Source organism: Ptiloglossa arizonensis, chromosome 1, assembly GCF_051014685.1.
Source record: "Ptiloglossa arizonensis isolate GNS036 chromosome 1, iyPtiAriz1_principal, whole genome shotgun sequence".
Lineage (NCBI taxonomy): Eukaryota > Metazoa > Arthropoda > Insecta > Hymenoptera > Colletidae > Ptiloglossa > Ptiloglossa arizonensis.
The window spans coordinates 14,805,179-14,833,046 of NC_135048.1; the positions used below are offsets into that span (position 1 = coordinate 14,805,179).

The 27,868-nt window shown below is 43.4% G+C and overlaps 3 protein-coding genes across 14 annotated transcripts in view; 2 read left to right on the forward strand and 1 right to left on the reverse strand.

Annotated features, from left to right (window-relative positions):
* LOC143143636 (uncharacterized) overlaps positions 1–15,282 on the reverse strand; it is a 61,940-nt gene extending 46,658 nt beyond the window's left edge. For 2 of the 6 annotated variants that reach the window (XM_076305190.1, XM_076305126.1), the window contains exon 1: positions 15,135–15,282. In XM_076305190.1, the coding sequence (XP_076161305.1) occupies positions 15,135–15,166 (32 nt within the window). In that variant the 5' untranslated portion in view covers positions 15,167–15,282. Of the gene's footprint in view, positions 1–6,355; positions 6,959–13,003; positions 13,605–14,529; positions 14,898–15,011 lie in introns of those variants that run through there. The other 4 variants (XM_076305134.1, XM_076305143.1, XM_076305170.1 and 1 more) reach the window with 4 other exon arrangements.
* LOC143143703 (uncharacterized) lies at positions 3,489–6,328 on the forward strand. 3 transcript variants are annotated; one of them, XM_076305283.1, is made up of 3 exons: positions 3,489–3,951; positions 5,492–5,705; positions 6,083–6,328. In XM_076305283.1, the coding sequence occupies exons 2-3, from the start codon at positions 5,589–5,591 to the stop codon at positions 6,272–6,274; spliced, it is 309 nt and encodes a 102-aa protein (XP_076161398.1). In that variant the 5' UTR covers positions 3,489–3,951; positions 5,492–5,588; the 3' UTR covers positions 6,275–6,328. The 3 variants fall into 3 exon arrangements, with proteins under 3 accessions (XP_076161398.1, XP_076161408.1, XP_076161416.1); XM_076305293.1 differs by having other exon boundaries at positions 5,495–5,705; XM_076305301.1 differs by lacking the exon at positions 3,489–3,951 and adding an exon at positions 4,066–4,524 and having other exon boundaries at positions 5,495–5,705.
* A 2,993-nt stretch (positions 15,283–18,275) lies between the features above and the next one.
* The window catches only part of Kdm3 (Lysine demethylase 3), a 572,262-nt gene continuing 562,669 nt past the window's right edge, over positions 18,276–27,868 (forward strand). For all 5 annotated transcript variants that reach the window (XM_076305347.1, XM_076305593.1, XM_076305514.1 and 2 more), the window contains exon 1: positions 18,276–18,437. In XM_076305347.1, coding sequence (XP_076161462.1) covers positions 18,282–18,437 — 156 coding nt within the window. In that variant the 5' untranslated portion in view covers positions 18,276–18,281. The remainder of the gene's footprint in view (positions 18,438–27,868) is intronic.

Sequence of the window (27,868 nt, forward strand, 5' to 3'; positions counted from 1 at the left end):
CTAGTCAGTAAATCTACCAACCACATCTAAAATAGAAGAAACAATCTTTGCATAGATACATATTGCATAGAATGGAAAAAATCACATTTACAAAGACCCATATAGCAAAATTAAAATGTTTCGCAAGAGCAACCAAAACTCGTCTTTTCGACTGGTAGAAAAAATAGAAAAAAATTTTCAAAGATTCGTATCGCGAGATAAAATTCTTTTTGGTAAAAAGCGGTTAAAACTCGTCCTTTCGAGCGATCGATAAACACGACGAAACAGAAGGCACGCGTCCACCGTGGGATCGAGGATGTCGATCGGCTCGGATAAGACGATAACCGTGGGCAAGAGACGGTACGCGGCACGCGCGAAGTACGTTCGCGCGCCTCGTTCACCGACGTGGAATGTTGGGAAATCCGTGCTATAAAAGATCCAGAAACATCGGGGTGAATCGCGGACCTCCCACGCAGCCCGTTGCGTCTGAACTTTCTCAAGCGAAGCGAGCGGCAGCTTGCACGCGCTGGACGCGAACGTTTACGAATGCGCGTCGCGTGGAGAGATTTAAGAACGAGCTGAAATTAATGCGACTCTGTGTCGCGTTGAGATTTATCTTCGACGCGAAACGGTCCCCGTATCGAACACGCGCGACACCGCGATCGAGACGCACCGTTGTCCGTTGACGCGTGCTTCGAATTAATTGCCCCTATTTGTTTCTTTTTCTTTTTTAATTAAAAATACTACACCGTTCGCGCGCTAAAATTGTACGGTAACGTAGAGACTGTTGCCCGATCGAGACGCGAGAGTTTTTCTCGTTCGAATGTAGGTGTACGATGTTTGGCAATCGATCTCGCCTGCACGAGCGCGCGATTATTATTATCATTATTGTGTAACGCCATTAGCTTAAGGTACACATCGATTGTTCGTGTTAATAATTCCGGAGAAGTTCGCGGGAAACAGTACTCGTTCGCGAGTATTTTTTAAATAGTGATAATAATAATAGTAATTGTAATTATAAGAATAATAATGATAATGATAAGAATAATGATAATAGTTTATTTACGAGCTTAAGAGTCCGTTTGTACAAATAGATACAAAGGAAAGATTTTACATATGAAAACGAAAAGAGAAAAAGAAAATTAGAAAAAAAAAATTTTAGTTTTAATATTAACGAATAAAGTTGTCTCTAATTTTTATAACCTGGAATGTAAAGAAAGTGCAAGATTACTGAAAAAATATATTATTATTAAAAATTTTGTTGATAGATTGTCTAAAATCGTCCGTAATTATTCCCCAGCGTGGCAAACATACACGTAAACGAACAAAATATTTAACAGTTTTCATCTGTTAATAAGACTTTTATCAATATTAATAAATTCATAGTTGTTGCAGCAACCATATAAACTACTCAATCGCTTTCTACCGATGATCAAACATTTCTAAATGATAATGTACGTACACGTATCGCACGTGAGCTTAAATGGATATACAAAATAAAAAAAAAAAGGCGATTGTACGTCAATGGGTCTTTAAAAAGAGATCTAATTTTCCATCAACTGTTCAACTTCTCATAAATGGTAATATACACGTATCGCGGGCCAATTTAAACGAATTTATGAAATAAAAGAAAAAAAGCAATTCTACGCCAATGGGTTCTTGACCATCTACGAAAAAACTTTAATTTTTCACCAATTGCTCAAATACTTCTGCATAATAGTATACACGTGTCGCGTGTGAATTAAAATGGATATACAAAATAAAAGAAAAAAGACGATTGTACGCCAATGGGTCTTTAAAAAAAAATCTAATTTTCCATCAAGTGTTCAACTACTCATAAATAGTAGTATACACGTATCGCGGACCAGTTTAAACGAATTTACGAATTGGAAGAAACCAAAAAAAAATAAACAATTGTTACGCCAATGGAAAACCAGCGAAAGTTTCGAAGAAGGAGAAACCATTCGACTCGTCGTTACGCCAATGGGTCCTCGAGCATCTTTAAAAAAAAGTTTACTGCTACGTGCTCGAGCTAGGCGGCATTGCGCGTGGGAAGTTCGTTCCCACGTTTTTACGCGCGATACAATTCCTCTCCCTTCTTCTTTTCGGTAGCTTTTTCTCTACCTCGTGCTCGTTTATAATTTTTTCAATCGCATACTTGCGTTTCCAGGAATTCGGTTCGTCCCCATTCGTTCCGCGCGGTCGGTTGCCAAACTTTCGAACGCAATTCGACCGGAAACTGTTGGATTCGCTCAAAAGAAAACGCAAATCGAAGAGTGCGAGTTTTCCGACCAACTGGCGCGAATCTCGACGCGGCCAACATTCTCGAATCCATCGAGATTAAAGACGCTCGAGACGCTTCGAAAGTGTCCCGACGACTGTGAGCTCTCCGAGGCGAATGCTCGCGTGTTTGAACGATGTTATTGGCGAAGGTCACCCAGCAACGACCAAAACTAATTCTCACCTTCACCGCCGGACAATTAATCCTTTGACTACGATTGGTGCCTCGGGGCGCTTAGTCGATCGGTCGATCGCACGCGATAAACACCAATGAGCGTTCGGCACGTATGTGTGCACGATAAGATATTCGCGTACGTTTTGCATCAAAGGTTTAGAGCAAGTAAAAAAAAGAACAAGAGAGAAAGGTTAATAGATAATGTACGAAAGTCAATAAAAAACCGAAAAAGTCATGGTAAGAGTCATTACTTCGTAGAAAGACGATAAATTGTAACAAAAAAAATCATATCGGAACGTTCCGAGATATATATATTGTTTTCTGTATACTATATCGCGGTGACACTTCCCACACTCGCCACCAGAGGGGAAACTCGTCCGTCAACCGTTTCTCGCAAGTTCCTGTACTAACTCTGATCGGTATATATACGATCCGTTAACGACTATCTATAATCTTTAAATTTTTTTTAAATGTTAATTTTCTTTTTCTCTTTTTGTTTTTATATGTAAAAGTTTTCCTTTGTATCTATTTGTACAAAGGGGCACTTGAGTTCGTAAATAAACTATTATCGTTATTCTTATCATTATCATTATTATCTTGGGTTGTTCGGAAAGTCATTTCGTTTTTTTTTTTTGGTGAAAATGAAACACGATGTTTTTAGAGTGTATAAACATTTTATTAAATTGTATATTCTCCATTTTGGAAAACGAAATGACTTTCCGAACAACTCAATAATATCACAGCGTATAAGACAGAGTTTGTTTAGAATGCCTTACTGACGAGTCTACTAGCGGATTCAAAATAAAATGTTCTCTCTGTCTTTTCTTTCATCACACCTAGAAGCCACTACAATATATATAATATATCTTGTAGCTTTCCATATATATATATGTAAATATATATGTATGTATATGTAAATATATATGTAGATATATATGTAGATATATATGGACAGCTACAAGAGATTTCATCGTAAGATAATAATATCACGTTACAAAAAAAATTGACCAAAAATCACTTTCAAAGTTTTTCCCTTCCCCTTAATTATTCACAGGGAATCTCCGATACATTCTCATCGAGGATTCAGCATTTCAGAGGCGTGTTTCTCGACTCCTCTGTTATACCGGAGTGACGAAAGAAAAACGACAATTTCGAAATCCATGGGAGAATATTCTCGGGCGCGTTTCTCCCCCGTGCCGTCGGTCCCGAAAACGTAGGAACAAGAGGAGATAAGAAGAAGAAGAAGAAGAAGAAGAAGAAGAAGAAGAAAAAGAAGAAGAAGAAGAAGAAGGAAAATTCTGCGAAAGTTCGGCAACCGGCGTGTTCCAGCGCAACATCGTTCAAATTCTCTCTCTTTCCCTTCGGTGATCTAGCCGCGTCGATCCACCGGTCGCCCACCCACTCGCAAAACGGATAAAAAGGGGAACGCGTGGAGAGAGGCGGGAGTGTCGAGTGAAAAAAAGAAAAGAAAGAAAAAAAAGAAAAACAAAAGGACCAACACGACGGATAGGAGAGAGGTAAGAAAAGAGGATTCGTGGGGAGCGAGGGAGGGGAGAGGGCAGGGCGGTAGGTAGGGGGGGATATTGTGGCGATACCAGGAGCGTAGGGTCTCGGGGTACGCCCAAAGGGTCATCACCCTGGCAAACCCCACGATGCTCTTGGGTTCTGGCCCGCGCCACCCTCCTCGTTCCACGAGCGAGGTGCTCTTTACCACACCCTCGTGACGTGCACTTTTGCTCCCTGGCGCGTCTCCAGGGACGAAGAAATATGGGCTGGCCTGCGAGAAAATGGCGTAATTATATACGAGGGCGGGAAAAAGGAGGGTGTAAATCAAAACGGCGCGCGGTCTAGCCGGCTCGGGGAGACTCGGAACACCAACGGGAGACCCGTGGAACGAGAGGAACACGAAACTTGTTATCTGGCGACGAACCGAGAGCTTCGACGTTCCGCTCGGCCCTCCTGGGAATCGTTCGCGCGCCAACGCGATAACGGCTCGGACGATCGGGCCGCGGGGACGACAGGTAGCCGTGACTCGTACCGGACAATCGTTATCGACGCGATTCTCCATTCCGGATTCCAATTTCGAGAAGGTAATAGACCACCAAGAGAGGGAGGAACGTTTCGAACGAACATCGACGCCGTCTGTGTTTCGACAACGAAAAGTTACGGGGAAAGCTCAAAACTCGTCGTACACGATTATGCGAATTGCAATCTCGTTACCGATACCGTGGAAGAGCAAGAAATTTCTACGGTGTATACGAGTACGATGCAAGCGAACAATCGGTGATTCTAAGTGAAAAAATATTGGGTCGTTCGGAAAGTATTTTTGGTTTTCCAAATTGGAGAATATATAATTCAATAAAATGTTTATACACTCTAAAAAATTGTGTTTCATTTTTACCGAAAAAAACGAAATGATTTTCCGAACAAACCAATAAAAAAATATAATTTGCTATGTTCTTTTACCCGGAGCTTCGATTTCGAGTAAATGGAATTTAAAGTTTTTCGGGGTAGTGTTTACAAACATTGTTCGTTGTGTGGTTACAGCGGTACGAAGTTTTCCCATCGATAATTAATTTTTTATTTCTTGTTACCACTTTCTATCGCAATAGTACATTATTACAAGTATTATTGAAAATGCTCGCGTTATTGCTATTTCTTGGCGTAGATTCGATAAAACGAGATAAGTGAGAGAGACCGACCTATTACGCAGTTTGATACACTATGATTATTATCGTAAAACGAACTGCGTGGTAAATCGAATGATTATATAATTGTCAATGTTTGTGAACAATATCACCGAGACGACCGCGGTAGAAGAGTACACGATAACTATTGGGTTGTTCGGAAAGTCATTTCGTTTTTTTTTGGTGAAGATGAAACACCATTTTTTTTTAGAGTATATAAACATTTTATTAAATTATATATTCCCTATTTAGGAAAACGAAATGACTTTCCGAACAACCCAATAAATCGTTTATACGGTTGAGCAAACTTTAAAGTCAATTTTTGATAAAAATGTTAAACCGTATATTTTTCTTATTTTTTTTTTTCAAGTAGATGAAATCGTTCCCTGCTCTGTGGTACTACGAATTCCGGCCCACCCTGTATATCTCAACGATCGGTCAACGATACCGTTGGAACGAATGCAACGATGATGTCAGACGTGTCAGATGTCGTCAGCCAATGGCCGATGTTACTTTTAAGGACTGTCAATGTATCGGTGTCGAAGGGTCGTTTGTTGCACGGTCAAAGGTGTTGTTTATTTCCCGTAAGTTTTTCAATTCGAAGCCGAGAACCGTGAAGAGCACACGATACCATCGTCGTTCGTACTAAGTTCCATTGCTGTACATTTCGTCGTGTTTCTGATTTTATTCCGTATCTATTTACAATTCATTATACTACCGGACACGCGAGATCCCTATGTATCAAAATAAACTTTGTATTATAATCCGAATTTACAATAGATGCGACTTATTTACTGCAAAATTAAGTAAATAAAAAAAATGTACACACGAGTTGCATTACTGTACATTATCTTTATATTTTTGACTTTAGATTCCTCTATTTACAAATCATTGCACTACTGTACACGCGTACAACATTGTACCGTAATAAACTTTACACTACAATCTGAATTTCCAACAGATACCGATCGGTGGACGAAGCGATTTCCAGGAACAAACGAGGTTCGATAGTCGCCGCCCCAATAACGCGGAATTCTTTCCGGTCAAGCCGGGGATTTCGCGTCGGGCGGGCAGCAATGGCGGCGCGCGCGAGCAGGAGGATGAAAAACCACGGCGAGCGAGCCGCATCGTAATTAGCGAGCGGCATTCTTAATTATTCTAATGAGGGCAATGACGTCACGAGGTCGAGGATCCTAAGTACTCGGGCATATTACCGCAACACCGACGCAACTACCTTCTTCTCCTCTTCCCCGTCGCTCCGCTCCACGCGGCGGGTTTTCTCCTCTTTCCTTCCAGTCGCTGGCAGCCTTTTGAAATACTCGAGGCCTCTTTGCCGTGGATTTCTCCTCGACGTGGTCCCGCGCGTGTCGTACGCTCAGCCGAACGCGACGTAATAACGCGCCGAGCTACGTCAGACAGCTGCTGGCTGGAACGAGCGTCCCGAAATCGTGGAATAAAAAGAGAGGAAAAAACGACGGAAAGAAAGAAAGAAGGAAGGAGAGAGAGAAAAAAAAAACACGCCGGTATCGACTGTCGCGTGGCCATCGAGCCGACCTACAGGCCGGGGAGGGGGAACTCGGGTCGTGGAAGCTGCGATCTCGAACGATTCGAAGCGATTCGAGGAATTAGGGGCGAGGAGCGTTTCTTCGTTTTTTTTTTGCCGCACGGTCGCACGTTTCTCTTTATTCTTCCGATTGAAAACAACAAAGACGGACACACGATCGCCGGAGAAGAAATTGTACTTCCGCATCGACCTTTTAAATTCAATGATTCTTTTGGCTGCGAGTGGACACGGTTTGTCTTAGTTGTTTTTAGTTGTTTTCAAGTGGGAACGTTCAAGTGTGGTAATCGCGTCCTCTATCGTCTATTGGCAATACTCGTACGATCGAGTCGCGTTAGTTTGTTTGTGTATAATTTCTACTGCTGTGTTTTGCCTGCTGGCCGAGCGCTCGCTCCTTTGTGACCTTTCTAAGCTTCTATCTGATATAACTGAAAGTAAATCGACTGAGTGTTTTCTGTCTCCAATTTCAATAATTCCACATTCTGCCTACGACAGGGAAAATAAGGTATTTTCCTTCCGAAAAGCAGTGTTGAACCGAGCAGTGTGGAGTCGAAAAGTGTCGAACTGAGCAGGGTTGAGCGAAGAGTCGCGAAGCGTTGTAAAGAGTTGTGTCATAGTCACGTTAATTACCGTTATCTAACTGTCGTCAGAGTATTGATTATTTATAACTTAATAAATTATACCATAGATGCGTTGTAAAAGTTCAGATTATAATATTCGGTTTATTATTGGGTTGTTCGGAAAGTCATTTCGTTTTCCAAAATGGAGAATATATAATTTAGTAAAATGTTTATACACTCTAAAACAATCGTGTTTCATTTTCACCAAAAAAAAAAAAAAAAAAAATGAAATGACTTTTCGAACAACCCAATAATATTCGGTTTGATATAATATATAGAAATTTCGCGTATCTAATAATATAGTGATTTAACTTTACGCGAATGCGTAACAGTGTCTGGTTGTGCAGCGGATTTTTTTTGGCAAAACCTAACGCGGCACCACCTATGTAAGTCATCGTTGTTGCATTCATTCGAACAAGATATTCCAATTGAAAACAACGAAGCAAAGATACGATCGCAACGGAAATAAATCGCACGTCGTGCATGGGCACTTATTCTTCCAATTGAAAACAACGAAGACGATATACGATCGTAAGACTGCATCTTAACTCATCGATAGATACGACCGACCGACCAACACGACGATAAAGAAACAAAAATAGAACAAGGTATCGATTGGACAAAATTCGACGTCTTTTTTTATACTTTGTTTCTTTTTTGTCGCGTTGATCGCACGTCTGCATCGAACCCTTCAGGTTCGACAATTTTTCCCCTGCGATCGTATACCTGTCCTCGTTGGTTTCGATTGGAAGAATAAGGAAAACTATACGATCGTGCGGTGAAACTAGCTCGTCTGCATCGAGTCTCAGGCTGCGCCCTAATTGAACGTTGCACAGTGACAAGTTCGAGCGATCGATCGACACGACAAAACAGAAACAGGGGATAATCTAGGGTCGTGTCCAGATTGGACGAAATTCGACATCCTCTTTTACCTCTTGTTTCTTTTTCTCGGTCGACTTAACGAACGATTTCATCTTTATACGACACTATAGTTTCGCCCAACGAGACGAGATACCGAGTATCACGAGTACACTTGACGAGTGTACGATCAGATTAGGACCGACTTTACAATACTCGGACCAAATAAATATATAGAATGTTTTTTCTGAACTCCATTGTTATTTTTTTTTGTAATTTAAATTCTTTGACTTACAATTCTCGAAACTCTCCCTGAAGTGACCAACGTTCTACCTATCATTCTCGAGGATTATTTCTTGAAAAGTACTCCAATTCAAAATTCGATACTCGAAAGAATCCATTGCTCCTCTACCGAAAGGCACAACAAGATGTTAAAAACGAGATATCGTGACCCTTTTCTCCCCAGCTGAGAAAAAAAGAACATCATCGACTTTACACCTAATAACTCCGGATGATTTACAGAAAGATGGCCCTATGGAAACCTGCCTTGTAGGGACCGACATTCCACCTACGCTTCTCTACAATTATTTCTTCAAATGGGGACTCCTTTTTCCTAGCTAAGAAAAAAAGAATACCATCGACTTTGCATCTAATAATTCTGAATGATTTACAGAAAGATGGCCTTCTGAAAGTACCTTGAGGGAACCAACATTCCACCTATCAATATTCTATTTACAATTATTTCTTCAAAAGTACAATATTTCAATGCTAGTAAAATTTCGATACAATTAAAGTTCATTGCTCAATATTGTGCTTCTTTTCTTCCTAGCTAAGAAAAAGAAAAATACCATCGACTTTGCACCTAATAATTCTGAATGATTTACAGAAAGATGGCCTTCTGAAAATACCAACATTTGAGGGGACCAACATTCCATCTACAATTATTTCTTTAAAATTATTCCAATGTAAGATTTCGATACAGTTAAAATTCATTGTTTAATATCGTCCTCTTTTCCTCCCCAGCTAAAAAAAAGAACACCATCGATTTTACATCTATTAATTCTGAATGATTTAGAGAAAAATGGCTTTCTGGAACCCCTTTAAAAGGACTAATATTCCATCTATGCTTCTCTAAAATTATTTCTTCAAAAATACTCCAATGTAAGATTTCGATACAGTTAAAATTCATTATTTAATATTGTCCTCTTTTTCTCCCCAGCTAAAAAAAAAGAACACCATCGATTTTACATCTATTAATTCTGAATGATTTAGAGAAAAATGGCTTTCTGGAACCCCTTTAAAAGGACTAATATTCCATCTATGCTTCTCTAAAATTATTTCTTCAAAAATACTCCAATGTAAGATTTCGATACAGTTAAAATTCATTATTTAATATTGTCCTCTTTTTCTCCCCAGCTAAAGAAAAGAACACCATCGATTTTACATCTATTAATTCTAAATGATTTAGAGAAAGCTAGCCGTCTAGAACCACCCCGAGGGTACCAACGTTCCACCAACGCTCCTCTACAATTATTTCCTCAAAAGTATTCAAACGCGAGCAAGATTTCGATAAAGTTAGAACCCATTGTTTCTCGAGCGTAACACCCGGCAAGAGGTTAAAAACGAGATACGGTGGCCCCGTGTATGTAGACTCGTTCGAACGAAAAACCAAACCGACGGAACATTCTGTTTCCAACCGGTATCTACACCGACCGCAAACGTAGAAAGAAACCACTGCATCCATAGAAAATGAGATACCTTTCAGTAACATCGGAAATATAGGTCACGGAATGAAACAGAGAGGCTAGGTAAATAGATTGCGGGTGTGCGCGCGGAGGAACGAAAGAGTCGATAGGTTTTATACGTCGATCCGGTCGGTGGTGGTATTTGTACAATTAATCGTCGCGTACAAATTTCACTTTTCGAGTATCCTCGGTTTCACGTCTATATCGCGTTCCAATACGTCCCTGGAAACGTTTCGCGAACCAACGACGACATGTTACGCCGGAAGACTCGATGCGATCCAACGAAAACGTTTCCTTCGAGTATCGGATCGATCTTGTATTAAACGACCGAGTAATTCCGCGACGATTCATCGGACGCGTATTATTCCGCGAAATATTCAACGGTGTTTTACCGGTTTCTTGCGTTTTCTTTGCTCACGGCAAAGGGTGCCCCATCGCAGTGCCAAAGGGAAAAACAAACAAGCAACAGCCACCCTCTACGGCTGGCTGGATGTTGAAGAGAGCCGTCAGACGCCTGTGGCGTGTACTACACACGGGAGAGGTTAACGCGGGATCTCTTCTGAAACGAAATATCGATTGCACGGTGAACCGTCGGAGAACCGTGCCACCCTTACAGCTGTAACGGGAGAACCGGCAACGAAGAGAAGAAAAGAGAAGGGAAGAGAAGAGAAGAAAAGAGAAGGGAAGGGAAGAGAAGAGAAGAAAAGAGAAGAGGAGGGTGAAAGGGCGGAGAAAGAGGGAACGAGGGTGCCGCACGGCCGTCCTTGCGAGCACACCACCGACAGAACCACCCTCCTGTTGCCAACCGGGCATCGATCCAACGACCGACCACGTTCCTCTGGTCTACCAAGAAAGCATCCCTCGGTGTGGCCGTTTCCTTCCGCCGACGGACTTCCTCTCCGTGGAGATTCACCTCTCCGTCGCGTGGATTTCGAACGCGTCAACGATTGGGCCCAAATCGCGCGAGATGTTCGTATTGACTCGAGAGGAACGACGAAGAACAGAAAAGAAAGCCATGACTTTGAATTTACCTTTTGACGCGAGCCTCAAGCGCGTCGGTCCCGAACGGGCTACCGATCGGGCCCAAATTGCGCGGAACGTCTACGTTGACTCGAGACGAACGAAATAAAAAAAAAGAAAGAAAACTAGGATTTTGAATTTACGTTTGTCGCGAACCTCAAATCAAACACGTATATCCCGAACGGGTCATCGATTGGGCCCAAAAGGCGCGAGATGTTCATATTGACTCGAGAGGAACGACGAAGAACAGAAAAGAAAGCCATGACTTTGAATTTACCTTTTGACGCGAGCCTCAAGCGCGTCGGTCCCGAACGGGCTACCGATCGGGCCCAAATTGCGCGGGACGTCTACGTTGACTCGAGACGAACGAAATAAAAAAAGAAAAGAAACCCATGATTTCGAGTTTACAGTTGTCGCAAGCCTCAAATCCAAAGGATAGATCTCGAACTCGTCATCGATTGGGCCCAAATCGCGGGAGACCTCCGCGTTGACACGAAACGAACGAAATAAAATAAATAAATAAATCCGTGACGTTCGAATTTACTTCCGACATGAGCTACGAGCGCGTCGGTCCCGAATGCGCTATCGATCGGGCCCAAATCGCGCGAGACGTCCTCGTTGACACGAAACGAACGAAATAAAATAAATAAATAAATCCGTGACGTTCGAATTTACTTCCGACATGAGCTACGAGCGCGTCGGTCCCGAACGCGCTATCGATCGGGCCCAAATCGCGCGAGACGTTCGTATCGACTCGCCACGATTTCGAATTTACTTCCGACCACGAGCCTCGAGTCCGTCGCGATGCGCTATCAATTTACCGCGCTCGAAAACTCGCGTCTATTTTTAAACGTTCACCACGCGCGCGTACACAAGTCCAAGAGGTGAAAGGAAAATGGACTCGTGCGCGGCAACGGGAGACAATGTTCCTTCGCGCACAAAGAGACGGTCGAACAGACGCGAGTCACACTACTTAAACAATATAATAAGAGTGAGATAACATTCCGTGACATTACAGAGAGGCGAAACATCCGTCAAGGAACATCGTGACGCGCAAATGAATCAACGTGTACGGCAACGGCTACCAGCCTTTTCTCTTCCGTTTCATTATTAATTCCAGCACGAACGAGGAGAAGGGGTGGGCTGGAAGACTATATTACAGAGATATTTAGGCTGGTCACGACCAAAGGTACACCCTGTATATTACGGAGCGGAATGATATAATATACCGTGTAGGGTGAAACAACTCGGCGAACGCGAGTCGTAAATCGACACAAAGCGTTTTCGTGCGGGACACGTTTCGAAAATTCATCGAGCGCACACGTGCGGTGTTCACTGGTCGCCATGACTCGTTGGTATCTTATTGGCGGGATTAATCGTGTTTATAAATTTTTCCGATCGTTTCGCTATCTCGTTTAGTCATCGAAACCGTGACCGAAGCGGTGGAAAGATACAACGAGGTTAAACCGACGCGTTGCTGGAAATGCGCGTCATTTACGGTGTCCGGGTCGAATTATCGGAATTAGCGACTCTTTCGGATGTTTTTCTTTCAAATGAATCGCGTTCGGACGCGACAACGGTACATACATCGAAAATCTCCGGATACCCGATTCCCAACTTCCTACTTGTATCGGGAGTTTTATCGCGCTACACGGTGTATAGCTGCACAGGAAACGAAAGGAAGCGTGTACCAGAAGGAGTGTGCCACTGCTCGCGAAACGACAAGGTCGTATTTCGCAATCACTCGATGTTAGCGCGCTTTTTACCGAATCTTTTCCGTGATTTAGACCGCCGTCTAGCCTTTCTCTCCACGGAGAAACCTTTGTCCGCGTACCGTGCGCGAGTTCGAGTTAACTTCGTTCGGAAAATCCGTGACAAGTATCGCATCCTCTTCTCAGGGGAACGTTAGTCGCTTGTAAGCAAATTCCACGAGTCTTGCACGTATAAAATTAACGAACCTATCTCATCGAGCCGAGCTTAAGCAGCTGTAAAAGGATCGAATCGATTTATATTCTAACGCGTAGCTGTACACGTTCTGTAACCCATTTACGTTACGTTATTCTCCCCACTGCACTCACCGGCTAAAAGATAGGGTGGTCGAGACATTTTCGTGACAACAATTACCATTCCACAGACACGTGGCGTGGTTTCGTCCCTCATGGTTATGGACACGGAATGGAGCGAGTGATTTAATCGCTGGGAATTGACCTTGCTCGAGTTCGATCCAATGTCCTATTTTCGACGAGAGAATATTATTTTTCGATCCGCAGTCGGCGGTTTTCCGTCTCGTTCCAGTTTATCGACGTGTACACCGAGTGAGAGTCGTTTCTAACCGCGCGACGCCACTGAATACTCGCAGCCCGTCGTCGAACACCTAACCTCCCTATCAGCTGACTCACGAGACGTTCGGCTACGATCACTGTTTCGATTTTGCGCTCGAAGTACAACGTTCTCGCGCGTGCGACGCACACCGTGACAACGTTGCACGTGTGCGAACGCGGCTTAACGGTGTCGTTGGACCCGTTTCGAAGAAACGAATTTTGCGAACGAACGTAGACAAACCACCCATTCGACGTTAACCGGCACCATCTCGAGTTCACTCGACCGAAAGAAAATTCACCGATCAAAAATTATTCCTACTGCGCGAAATTCTACTTTCGATCCGTAAACAAAAACTACGTGTACGCCCCTGGAGCAACCGAGACACGTTTAAAGAACAGTAATTCCCCGTAGATAAGATATATGTGTCAATATAATGTATCTCTTTTTTTTGTGACGTGGCGCTACGTATTCGATTAGCTGATGGCGACGGTCACGGAGACAACAGTGTTCGATATACCGCAAAAGGCCTCGCGATATCATTCCTTCCACACGAGGTAAAGGGAATGCGTTTTGTCCTCCTTCGAGCGCGTCTGGCTATTTTTAAACGTTCTCGGTATGCTGTGTAGAAAATGGGTACGAAGAATAAAGACCGATAGGACATACCTACACCGATCCAGAACGTGGAACATGTCCAAACGTGCTCGAACAAGTTCTATTATGGCATCGACTAAACAGTACTTGGAACGAAACGTACTTGCACAGGCACAAAGAAATGTTAAAGTAACGCGAAAATGTTTCGATGTATTCGAGAACGTACGCTCTTCCAGGGGGTTGTCGTTCCGAGCGGTTCACCGACGTAGTTTATGCAAAATTTCTGCGCATCGTGTATTTAAATTTGCTAGTAGAAGTCTCGATTGGCAGTAAAAGTCACGGATAATGCGCAAGGTGTCGCAACTCGAGAGTACGTCCGCAATGGTGGGGTGGGCGCCTGGTGTTGGGATCCGAAACTTAACAGTTAGGTTAGGTTCGCATCGCTCATGTTCCTAGATATAAACGATGCGGCTATCGCACCGATGATTATACACTTTCACTGGTATACGATGATCTCGTTGCTATTGCACCGATTTTACACGCGAATGCATCGAAGCGGGACAACGTACTTCTTTGTAGACGAGACGCTTACTCACAGCGAACACTTCGCGCGTCCTCGTTCGAGACCCGAATCTCCTTGTTTACCGTTCGCTTCTCCTAATATGGATATGTACAGAAGATTTCCTCTTACCTTCGTTAATCACGGATTGCGAAAGGCCTTTGTCGCCGAAGAGCGAACGTATCGTCACTGACCGGACTCACTAACGAATCGATACTCCTCGTTCGAGCGACCGTTACAGTTTTCGAATGCGACCGCAAAATATCGGTCGAACGTCGTTGTGGACTCTCTTAACCAAACATGGAAATCTTTCCTCGCGAGTCGCGGTGCGACGACGCGATGACATAATTTCTTCGACATTGAAACAGCCGATTGCGTACGATTGTTTAACATTTCACTGCGAACACTGCACCTCCGATCCGATTCGCGTGTTCCGCAAATACGTTGACGGGTCACCCGCTTTTGCCGTTTCTTTCTCGAAAAAAGGGGTGAAACGAAAAGGAACAGCGAACACGGGACGTTGAAACGAACTCCATTTCGGAGAATCGGGTGAAAAAAAACTTGTACTCGCTATCGAATTACGCACGGGAGAGAGAAGCCAAAATATAACGAACCGCAAATTTACAAAATAGCGTCGAACAATCCTGGGTTAACGATGGCGAGTATCCTGGCGCAGCTGACTGTTGTTCCTCGCACTGATTCATCGGTTTTCCGTTAAATAGAATTTGAATACTCACATGACGATTCGCGAGACGATCGAAGATATCATATTAACGATTTTCGATGGTCTACGAGGCGCGCGCGATCAGAAGAAACAAGCGATTAATGCGGACGGCCGTTCGTAGCACCGCTGCTCACAGGTCAACCATGTTGGACTGGCAGCTGGCTGCTGCTGCGCGTGTGACGTCACATCGTGTTTTCGTCACGTGACTCCAGGGCTGTACAAACTCGACGTATTCTTACGACCGCGTAGCGGGCGATTTAACTCTCTCGTGATCCAGAGACCCGTGAATATTCGAGGGGCTGATATTTTTCGTACGATTGTTGTTACATTTTAAACCGTGAGTTAAAACTCCCAGAAAAATATATTTTTGCTTCGAAAAAAGAACGTTCGGTTCGTACTTTTCTACTCTCGGAATTTAAACAAAAATGGTAAGATTGAACCAAAATCAACGGAGCACTCTCTTGATTTTCAGACGATGGTAACGACGCAATTACTAAATTTCGATCAACGCGAACACAAACATCGAAAATGCGTTCTACCTAATGTAAAATTTAACGACTAACACGGAGCGACGCGCTAGTAATCGTCGAGTCGTATTTTATCATTAAAGTGGTTCACAATAGAACGAAACACAATGACGGAAATAACGACGTGTCGTGTAATACGTTTCCACGTAATTAATCATCGTCAAAGGAGTGAGTAAATACGACGATTGTACCTACCGCAAGGACGCATCCGGATCGAGTTCTGGGTTCAACGAAAACGTCTTTCGGATCACTGCACCCAGCCAAACAAATAAATCGAGCGACGAAAATCAACGAGAAAGAAATTTGTTCAAGCCGGGAACGACGATGTAGCGATGGCTTTGACACGCTTCGAATCGTGTTTTAAAAATATTTAAACTTCTAACGATCGTTGGATAAATAATCGTGGTAACAATCGCCAGAACCAATGGTACGCAAGAACTCTGAACGAGGTTAGGTCCTTTAGGAATATTCAGCGTGTAACTTTAAAGCACGTTTACACGACGCTCGATAGGTTGGAATAACACCGGTTCCGTATCTCGTACGAGCTATGCAACTGACTGTTTGCCCTTACCCCGTGTCGGTACGAACAACAATATTACAACAGGGAGTTGCGTATTTCGTTAACTCGAGAATGCGACCATCCACCGTTTACGTAACGACGCGTATAAAATTTTATTTCGCTACACGGAGACCTATCCCATCCGATTACTTCGTTACTCTTAACCACGGCTTCGAGTAGTAAAGAACCTAAACTGCGTTACCAGTGTATTATTTTGAGTTTAATTAACCGATAAAAATGAAATAATAATCAGTGGTAGAAAGCGAATGGGCGCAATGGCGCGTAACGTTCGTTGCGACGTGTCGTAAAAGTTCCTAAAACAAGATTTCTCGTCTAACGCTATAGAACGGTTCGATCGTTCGAATTCTCGTCCAGCGCCACAGTTGAGTTTTCGTCGTCGGTCGTCGAGAGCGGTTAATGGAACGAGATGGCGAAGTTCGGTTAATGTTTTTTTTTTTCTTCTTTTAAATTACACCTCGTACGTCCGAGTTGCTCGAAAGTTGCGCGAAAGAGAATCGGATAGCCATCGCTATTGGCGACAGTGGAAGGCGCCTGATCCCCCGAGCCCTCCCTCGTAACGCGACCCTCGAGTCGACACTTCACCCCACTCTCTCCGCGCGCGGAATTGCGGCCCCGTGCGCCTCGGTCGCGGTCGGTCGGTGCTACGGCCCTAGACTTTCTCACCCCACGCTCGGCGAGCGATGGGTGGCAGCGATGCAAGAGAACGGCCGCTGAGACGCCGCTGTGGCGAACGGCGAAGCGAAGAGCAGAGAAAACACGAGAGAAGAGAAACGAAGAAAAGAGAAGAGATGAGAGGATAGAGCTTGGAGGAGGACGGTGCGGCGGTGGTGGCGGTGGTGGCGCGAGGTAGGGAGGTGGTGCAGGACGGAGGGAGGAGGAGAAGGATGACGGGTAGGGGGACGCGCGGGAGGGTAGCGGTGGTGAGATGTGTGGCTAGAAGGGTGAGGAATAGTGTGTAGGGGGGAGGGAGTATCGGTGGCGGCGCGGCGCGGCGCAGCGCGGCACGGGTTGCTGGTCGGGTTAGGTGAGGTGCGGTGCGGGGCGACGGGAGCGGTAGAGGTGCCGAGGAGAAGCAGGACGGTTGGAGGGTGAAGGGACGCGGTGGCGAGGGAGGTGGACTAGAAGGCGGGGGAGGGGGCACGAGCCGCGGGAAGGAGCCGTGCCTCCCTGCCGTCCGCCCGCAGTGCGCGCTACGCGATATCACTGGCCGGTCATGTGTGCGTCACTCTTACGTTCACACTGGTACCGTTCGGAGTGCTTGGTTACCGCGCTGCCGCCGTTACCGTCAACCGAATAGTGTGTGCCTAGTATACACGGCGTGCGGCCGGAAGTTTGAAAAGTGTCTCTCCGTGTTCGGTGTGGTCCTGGACGTGGCGAGAGGGCGGACGGAATCCTGTGTCGGTGCCAGGATCATCGTCATCGTCGTCGTCATCGTCATCGTCATCGACACCGTCATCGCGAACGGGGAGACGGCGGGCGCGCAGGTGGAGCGCACTGTAAAAGGAGCGCGACGGAGGAAACGGAAAAAAGGAGACAGGGTGCCCGGGAAGAACGGATCGCATCCGAACGGCCGAGAGTTTTCGGTCTTGTTGTCCAGACGTGCATGTAGGAGCAAGGAGTGGCTGTGCTGCTGCTGCTGGTGCTGGCGCTGGCCGACTGTCGAAAGAAGAGGGAGAGAAAGGAGAATCGTGCGCGCCTCATGGCCCTGTTGTTTGTTGGCCCGTCGTGATCACGAGGAGAAGAGATCTCCGAGTGCGGCCGTGCTGTTTTGGTGTTTTGGTGGCAAATAACGAAGTGGTGATCCGGTGCTCTCGGTTGTTCGTCTCCGCGGTTCAGTGCTACGTGGGGTTTTCTTTTTTGGGGGAGAGGCACGCTCGCCGGAGGATCGGAATAGAGGAAAAGAGAACGACTGAGATAGTGGGAGGAAGAGGGAGACAGGGAGAGCGAGGAGGAGAAGTAGATACATAGATAGAGGAGGAGAAAGGGTGATTGGAAGACCCGGCTGGCGATCCGAATTCGCGGATTCGACACGCCGCGGTTGCCGATCCATAATATGGCGTACAAGTTTCGCGAAGAGATCGTGGGAAAGAGGTTTCTCTCGGTGAGTGGTTTCACCAAGCTAAAGGTGAATAAGATCAGTGAGTGGGGGTGGCGTGCAGGGGTGATTCGTGCTGCCAGTCACAGGGATAACGGCTGTCATGATCTTCAGGTGAGTACTGCCTCCGAACGGCAGGCAAATTCTTTGTTCGAAGAATTCTGCGACCAGATCGAAACACGCGTTCGACTGGTACGTAGAATAACTACGGTTCGATGCATGCGGCCTATCTGGCATCGCGCGCGCGACACGCCGTTTCTGTTTACATTACCGACCGACCTTTCGAATATTCGAACCTTGCGTTTCTGCGGTCTATCGGATCGTTCCATAAGTAATCTTGTTTTCACGAGAAACTTTAATACCCGACCCAAACCCGGACGTGCTTGGACAAACCCCGATCAAAAGCCCACGTTCTACCGTCTAGCGAGCCGTTTCGTAAGTAATCCCATTCTACGTCTAATTTCAATGCGCGATCTAAACTCGACCGGACCCTAACTTCGTTTCTCGCGTTGTTTCGATGGCAACGTCCTTACCATATGTAACCGTGATACGTTCAAAATCAGAACGCACCGAGTTCATCGGTCGCTGGCATTGTTTTCTATACGATGTTTAATTAACCTAAGAATTTATCGTCGATGGAATTTTCAATCGAAATAAAACGATTCGGAAAATAATAATGACATCATTTATGCGGCGCGCGTGTATCTGTGCATTCATAAATGCGAGTTACCGAGTACGGATGTATAGAAACGATGAAAAGTGGAGAATTCGCATGGTTATTTTGGTCTCGAACCAAGTGGTGGATGCAAGTGTAATTTTCGTTGACGTTCTTTAACGTTCTCTTATTACGAATAATCGATTTCGACGGTCCAGGTGTTTTCTTTTACTCCTCGTGGTAAACGCCGCGATGAAATATTTATGTCGAAAATTAAAAACGTTCGGACCGGTTGTTTCTCGAAAAATAATTTTTCTTTTCTTCGAATACCGAAACTTCGTTACTGGAAGGCACGGTTATACAAATACCGTGTATTTTCGCGATGTTCGTGTTCGCTGTAAATGCATGTTTACTCCGAATGTGCAAAGAATCGCCTCTAGAGGCATTAATATTGATGCTCGCTTGCGCCCTGGTGTATTATTTGTTATTCAAATTCGGGAGAAATTTCGTAGTTCGTCGTTTCCATGTTGATCGCGAGTCATTTGATAATAAACGCTATAAACAGGGTAGGGAAGGAGAAGAAGGAAAAAAAAAACGCGGTATCGCGCACGGTAACAATGAAGTAAATAATCGAAACTGGAATTTCGTCTCAATTAGTATGTAAAAATAATTCAAGGACGTTGAACGACACGCCACCGAGAGACTCTTCGGTGATCGTAAAATTTTCGAGCAGAAACTTGGCCGAAAGATCGACAATTGCGCGTCATCGCGCGGCTAATAAGAAAGTAACGAGTCACGGCGCTTAAGCTCAACTGCGTCGAATAATTCGTAATCAAATATTTATTTCGAATTCGTGTCATCGACAAGAGAAAAATATTTTTCCACGTTCCAAATCGGGCTCACCTTTATCGGTCGTGTACGTGCCCAAAAAAAACACGCGTCTCGCGAGTCGAGAACGATCGAGTGTCGCGAAAATATCTCTCAACGGTGAAATCGCGAACGGTCGCGAAACCGGAAACAATGTAATTTGCGCGCGAAATATCGAAACGACCGCAACGTTCGCGCGAGGTAGCTACGCGTACGTATAACGAGGACTCGTGTCTCTCTCTCTCGCGCGAATTTGTTAAATAATTTTTCCACCGCTGGTCGTCGAAATACTCCTCGATCGCGATAGGTAGACCCGAATTTCGACGAAACACTTCTCTCAAAGATTATACGTGTGTTTTCGACCGGACCACGATTCGACGCAAGGTTAATGGGTCGTGCAATTCGCTCGTTGATACCCCGCGGTATAAGATATTTTCGTACGTTAATAAAGCGGCCGACAGTTGTCCGTCGTCCGCGACGAAACGAGATTAAAATAGAGTTATCGACCGAAACGCGAAACTCGGTCCCGAGCGGCGAAAAATCGCGATTTCACGCGGCCGAATTCGAGACTCGTATGTGTATTTCTCGATCTTAAAGGGCATCTATTACAGTTGCTAGGTAACCTATTTCTCCCGCGGATCAACCGTTTCTTCTTCGAAACGAAAACCCTCATATTTGGCGGGAAAAGTACAGAGTCAGCCATTGAAAGACTAAATATTCTTCTCGTTATTTAGCAAATTTCGAGCAATGTTTCTCTCCTCGAAAATTAACCGAATTTATCAATAATTCAATTGTTTTATATTCTCAATTTACGTTAAATTTGCGCGAAAATATTTAACATTGTCGATTTTTCGAAAATGAGTAGGTTATGACATTTTTAAACCTATTCAAAGACAAATATTCTTCTCGTTATTTAGCAAATGTGGAGTAATGTTTCTCCCCTCGAAAATTAACCGAATTTGTCAATAATTCAATTGTTTTACATTCCGTGAGTTTCCTCAATTTACGTTAAATTTGCGCAAAAATATTTAACATTGTCGATTTTTCGAAAATGAGTAAGTTATGACATTTTCAAATTTATTCGAAGATAATTATTCTTCTCGTTATTTAACAAATTTTTAGCAATGTTTCTCCCCTAGAAAATTAACCGAATTTATCAATAATTCAATTGTTTTACATTCCGTGAGTTTCTCAATTCACGTTAAATTTGTGCAAAAATATTCTACATTGTCGATTTTTCGAAAATGAGTAAGTTATGACATTTTCAAATTTATTCGAAGATAATTATTCTTCTCGTTATTTAACAAATTTTGAGCAATGTTTCTCCCCTCGAAAATTAACCGAATTTATCAATAATTAAATTGTTTGACATTCCGTGAGTTTCTCAATTCAAGTTAAATTCACGCAAAAATATTCTACATTGTCAATTTTTCAAAAATTAATAAGTTATGACATTTTCAAACCCACTGAGAGACTAAATATTCTTCTCGTTATTTATTAAGTTTCGGGTAATGTTTCTCTACTCGAAAACATTAACCGACAAATTAACCTAATCTCTCAATAACTAAATTGTTTCACATTTCGTGAGTTTCTCGCTTCTCGTTAAATTTTCGTAAAAAAATTCTTATTCAACACCGTCACTTTTTCGAAGATAAAAAAAATTATGACTTTTCCGAAACCGTACGGTCTTTCAGCGACCATCCGTTTCGTTTACGGATTTTTCAGAATCGCAGTGAACTTCGAGACGTTCCCAATCGATGTACAATACCACGACCTTCGAACGACCTCGAGTATGAAAATTAGTGTCGGCAGAAACGCGCAACGTACCGAATACGCGCTCCGAAAACTGCTCGGATCCGTTCGGAATGTTGCACACTGCCAACGTAGATTCGAGGTCGCTCGAAGGTCGTGTTGTCGTAGGTCATCGATTCGTTGCGTACACGCAATGTACGCGTTAGGATCGACAATGACTCGTCTCTTGTACGAGAAAATTTCGGACGTTGCGTATCTCGGATACGGTCCGAGAAAGTATTCGCTCCATCTATAATACGTTGTTCGATAAGTTTTATCGAACGACAAAACTTATTGATCAATATTGTTCAATGTAGCGCTGTTCAATATAGTACCGTTCAATGTAGTACTGTTCAATATAGTATCGTTCAATGTAGTACTGTTCAATATACTATCGTTCAATGTAGTACTGTTCAACATAGTATCGTTCAATATGGTACTGTTCAATATAGTACTGTTCAATGTAGTACCGCTCAATGTAGTACTGTTCAATATTGTATCGTTCAATGTAGTACTGTTCAATATTGTATCGTTCAATGTAGTACTGTTCAATATAGTATCGTTCAATATGGTACTGTTTAATGTAGTACTGTTCAATGTAGTACCGCTCAATGTAGTACTGTTCAATATAGTACCGTTCAATATAGTACCGCTCAATGTAGTACTGTTCAATATAGTACCGTTCAATATAGTACCGTGAAATGTAGTACTGTTCAATGTAGTACTGTTCAAGAAGTTTTATCCAACGACAACACTTCTTGAATATCCTAGTACTGTTCAATAAGTTTTATCCAATGACAAAACTTCTCAAACAATCTAGTACTTTTCAGTAAGTTTTATCGAACGACAAAACTTCTTGAATATCCTAGTACTGTTCAATAAGTTTTATCCAACGACAAAACTTCTTGAATATCCTAGTACTGTTCAATAAGTTTTATCCAACGACAAAACTCCTCGAACAACCTAGCACTGTTCAATGTAGTACTGTTCAATATAGTACCGTTCAATGTAATACTGTTCAATATTGTATCGTTCAATGTAGTACTGTTCAATATTGTATCGTTCAATGTAGTACTGTTCAATATAGTATCGTTCAATATGGTACTGTTCAATGTAGTACTGTTCAATGTAGTACCGCTCAATGTAGTACTGTTCAATATAGTACCGTTCAATATAGTACCGCTCAATGTAGTACTGTTCAATATAGTACCGTTCAATATAGTACCGTGAAATGTAGTACTGTTCAATGTAGTACTGTTCAAGAAGTTTTATCCAACGACAACACTTCTTGAATATCCTAGTACTGTTCAATAAGTTTTATCCAACGACAAAACTCCTCGAACAACCTAGCACTGTTCAATGTAGTACTGTTCAATATAGTACCGTTCAATGTAATACTGTTCAATATAGTACCGTTCAATATAGTACCGTAAAATGTAGTACTGTTCAAGAAGTTTTATCCAAAGACAAAGCTTCTTGAATATCCTAGTACTGTTCGATAAGTTTCATCCAACGACAAAACTTGTCGAACAATCTACCACTGTTCAATAAGTTTCATCCAACGACGAAAGTTATGGAACAAGCTAGTAGTCGTTGAATCCGAGCACGCTACTTTAGGTACTCGAGTATTCGGTAGCTGGAGCGGTCTGGGAGCACGAATTCTTCGGGCATTCGACTATTATAGGCACTTAACGCTTTTCGAGGCTCGAGTACCGCGGGGTCTCGAGTACGCCGAAAACTCGAATACCGTGAGACCTCTGACCGTACCCCACCTACCTACCCACCTACCCACCTATCGCGAATTAACGCAGTCCCGTAGTCTCGAGAACCCGGTCGCCTCGAGTATAAGGGGGATTGTCGCGCGGTGTGGGTTCGATGCGGGAAGCTTTACGGTTGAACAGATTATTATCGCTAGATCCATTGAGGAGGAGCTGTTGGTCGAACTTGATCGGCGATAAGCAAGGTTAAACGGCCGCGTAGTCGCTGCCAAAACGCAAAGTGGGGCAGAGCGCAGAGTCTCGAGGTGCCTAGCCGAGCAGCAGCCTAACAGCGCGCGGCTTCTGTCAGATTACATAAGCCATCGCGCGTCGAGCCGCTTACCTGAGAGAGCTTCTTTTTTTTTTTCATTTTTTTTTTTCTCTCCTTTATGGCGACGTCAAGTCATAACTATTTCAGTTTTCGAGGACGCACGCGTGCACGTACGTACGTCGCAGAATCGCGAGCGTCAGCTCGCGTTACGCCACTGGTATTTGTCAATTATACAGAGTGCGGCCAAAGGCCGTGATTGTGCCAGTCCAGATGTAACCGGTAGAAAATTAACATATCGCACGGTTTTCCTAGTCGTTTCGGTCGTTCGTGGAATACCATGGACACCTTCCTCGACCCCGTCCTGGTGGATTCCAGGCATTCTTCTCGGCCGGAGATAGGTCCGTCGAAGCGTGTAAACAGTTTATTTGTTCGTGTTCTTCTTTCGCGCGCGTAGGTTGACCTGAAACCCCGGTGTTCCAGTTGCTTGTTTACAGACCTTGCGCGACAGAGAACGCTCGTTGTTGTTTAGGAACCGCTGGTACCTTGACATTAACTTTTTAGAGATTCTCAGCACTCGGGCTTGTTGGTCCGATAGAAATCGCTTTTGTTTATTTATTCGCGACTAATTTGGTATGTCGTAAAGAACACGGTGGATGTCTCTTTCTCGGTAGAGTTTTCAAACGGTGTTTAAGAATTCTCTAGAGCAGAATTGTTAGAGCCTCGATATCAACTTTTTAGAGATTGTGAGTATTGAGGCTTGTTAATCCGATAGAAATAGGTTTTCTTTATTTACTTCCAACTACTTTAGTATCTTATAGAGGATATGGTGGATGTTTCTTCGTTGATAGAGTTTCCAAGTGTTGTTTAAGAATTCTCTAGAGCAGAATTGTTGGAGCCTCGATATCAACTTTTTAGAGATTGTGAGCATTTGTACTTGTTATTTCAATAGAAATCGGTTTTGTTTATTTATTTGCAACAACTTTAGTATCTTGTAGAGGATATGGTGGATGTCTCTTCGTTGGTAGAGTTTCCAAGTGTTGTTTAAGAATTTTCTAGCGCTCGGAACTGTTAGAGCCTTGATATCGACTTTTTAGAGATTATGAGCATTTAGACTTGTTAATCCGATAGAAATAGGTTTTGTTTATTTATTTATGACTACTTTGGTATGTCGTAGATTACACAGTGTATATCTCTTTGTTATTAGAGTTTCCAAGCGTTGTTAAAGACTTCTCTAGCGCTCGTTACCGCTAGAGCTTCGACCTCAACTTTTTAGAGACCTTAGACATTTAGACTTGTTAATCCGATGGAAATGAGTTTTCTTTATTTATTTGGAACTACTTTAGTATCTTGCAGAGGATACGTTGTATGTCTCTTCGTTGTTAGAGTTTCCAAGCGTTGTTTAAGACATCTCTAGCGCTCGTTACCGCTAGAGCCTCTACCTCAACTTTTTAGAGATCTTAGACATTTAGCTTTGTTAATTCGATAAAAATCGGTTTTGTTTATTTATTTGCAACTACTTTAGTATCTTGCAGAGAATACGTTGTATGTCTCTTCGTTGTTAGAGTTTCCAAGCGTTGTTTAAGACATCTCTAGCGCTCGTTACCGCTAGAGCCTCTACCTCAACTTTTTAGAGATCCTAGACATTTAGCTTTGTTAATTCGATAGAAATCGGTTTTCTTTATTTATTTGCAACTACTTTAGTATCTTCTAGAAGATACGGTAGATGTCTCTTCGTTGTTAGAGTTTCCAAGCGTTGTTCAAGACATCTCTAGCACTCGTTACCGCTAGAGCCTCTACCTCAACTTTTTAGAGATCTTAGACATTTAGCTTTGTTAATTCGATAAAAATCGGTTTTGTTTATTTATTTCCAACTACTTTAGTATCTTCTAGAAGATACGGTGTATGTCTCTTCCTTGTTAGAGTTTCCAAGCGTTGTTTAAGACATCTCTAGCACTCGTTACCGCTAGAGCCTCTACCTCAACTTTTTAGAGATCTTAGACATTTAGCTTTGTTAATTCGATAAAAATCGGTTTTGTTTATTTATTTGCAACTACTTTAGTATCTTGCAGAGAATACGTTGTATGTCTCTTCGTTGTTAGAGTTTCCAAGCGTTGTTCAAGACATCTCTAGCGCTCGTTACCGCTAGAGCCTCGACCTCAACTTTTTAGAGATCTTAGACATTTAGCTTTGTTAATTCGATAAAAATCGGTTTTGTTTATTTATTTGCAACTACTTTAGTATCTTCTGGAAGATACGGTAGATGTCTCTTCGTTGTTAGAGTTTCCAAGCGTTGTTCAAGACATCTCTAGCGCTGCTTACCGCTAGAGCCTCCACCTCAACTTTTTAGAGTCCCCGAACATTTAGACTCGTCAATCCGATGTAAACGAAATTTTCTTCAGGTATTCACGTCCTTACGGATACGTTCGCGGAGAACAAGGCGAATATTTGTTCATCGGGTAGCATTTCCGAGCGTTGTTTAAGAATTCCTCGGCGCTCGGAACGTAGCTCGGTTATTCCTACGCCGCGTTTAGAAATTCTCGCGGCACGTCACACGGTCTCTCCACGTGGCCGTACGAGCGAAAAGTATGTGTCTCCGAAACGCTTCGCGAGCCACGTTCGGTTATCTCGTAAGTTCATGGAAAATGCACTTGTCCTTCGTTTCCCTCGTATCTGACGCGGCTCCGTATCTGGTAATAATAATTCGTTCGTTGTGCAACACGCCGTGGTACCCGCGGCGAACTATTTCGATCACGTGACCGCAACGTTAACACGTAAAATTATTATCTACGATGACAACGGTTCAACGTCGACGACGGTCCTCCGCGTAACGTTAATTATAGAGAAAATTTTTACCACGATTATCCACGTTACGGCGTTCCTTTTTTTTCTTCTTTTTCTCTTTTTTCTCCTCGTCGTGGAATTTAGTACTCGTGAATAATTCATTCGATGGTATCTGGTCGCGGTTAAAAGTACAAAGTTCTTCATTCAAGCGGTCTGGTTGTTTAGTACGACTCAGCTGATTCTTTCCGCGCCGAGCGGAGTTTTACGCCTCGAACGAACTCGGCGGAAATCGCGCGACGAAACGCGCGTTCCGTCGTTACTCGAACGGGGGTAACGAAACGCGCGGTAAATTAATAATTTTCTTTTTTTTTTCCCCCGTCGTACGACGATACCCACGTCGAATAAACGTCCGCGGTACTCCAAACGGAATTTTAATATTAACCTCGATATTTACGATACTACGTACAACGCGTGCATTAATATTCCGTTTCGGTCGGTGAGCCAGCCGCGCGTGTGTGTAACAGTGGAAATTATACGCGCGATAAAATTATTTTGTTCGCGGAAAAGGGAAACATTAATTTCCGTACACGGTACGCTCGGAATCGTTTAAGTATTATTCGACGATCAACCATAACGCACCGATCGCGCCACTTCCTATACTTTCGCGGGATTTGTAACTAAATATTTTACGCGTTCGAATGTCCCGCGTACACCTATACTCGTCGCGACGCCATTGTTGTCCACGTATTCACCCCCGATATTTGCCCCGAATTTATTACCGTGGATCGAAAATCGGTTACACGAGGTGAAATAACGATCTAGCGGTGTTCTAGGTGTTCGGTTGTTTCAACAAGTTGAAACAAGAAGCTTGTTTCAACGACTCGATACGTTTCTCGCGCGACGAATCGACACAATGGTTGAAACACGGACGAGACGACGAATAATTAACTTTGTTTAATTGTTATCTCGAGACTATGAAAATAAATATTCATGTCCTGGACCAACGGGGGTATCTGATTTCATTCGTACGTGTTAGCTTCGTTTTCATCTTATCGTTGCTGGCAGTGTCTCACGACGAGGAGAAGAACGAAGGGAAGATGAATCTCGTCTTCTTCGAGTTCGCATCAAAATTTTTTTTTATTCGCGGCTGCGTTCCGAAATGGTTGTACAATGTATGCACAATTACTCGCGTAACAATGACAAAGTGATCTACACGTCGAAGGATGCGATAAATCGTGAGAATGATGCGTGTGGGACCTGACGCACAGAGCCCTTTCCGTAACAAATATTCTCGCACCTTTTTAATTAACCGTATTAAATGTGTGTGCATCGGGCTGGAGAAATAAGAGTCGCGAAGATTACGGTTTATTTTTTACATAAATAACCAAATAATGTAATCTTTCACGCGAGAAACACGTGTGAA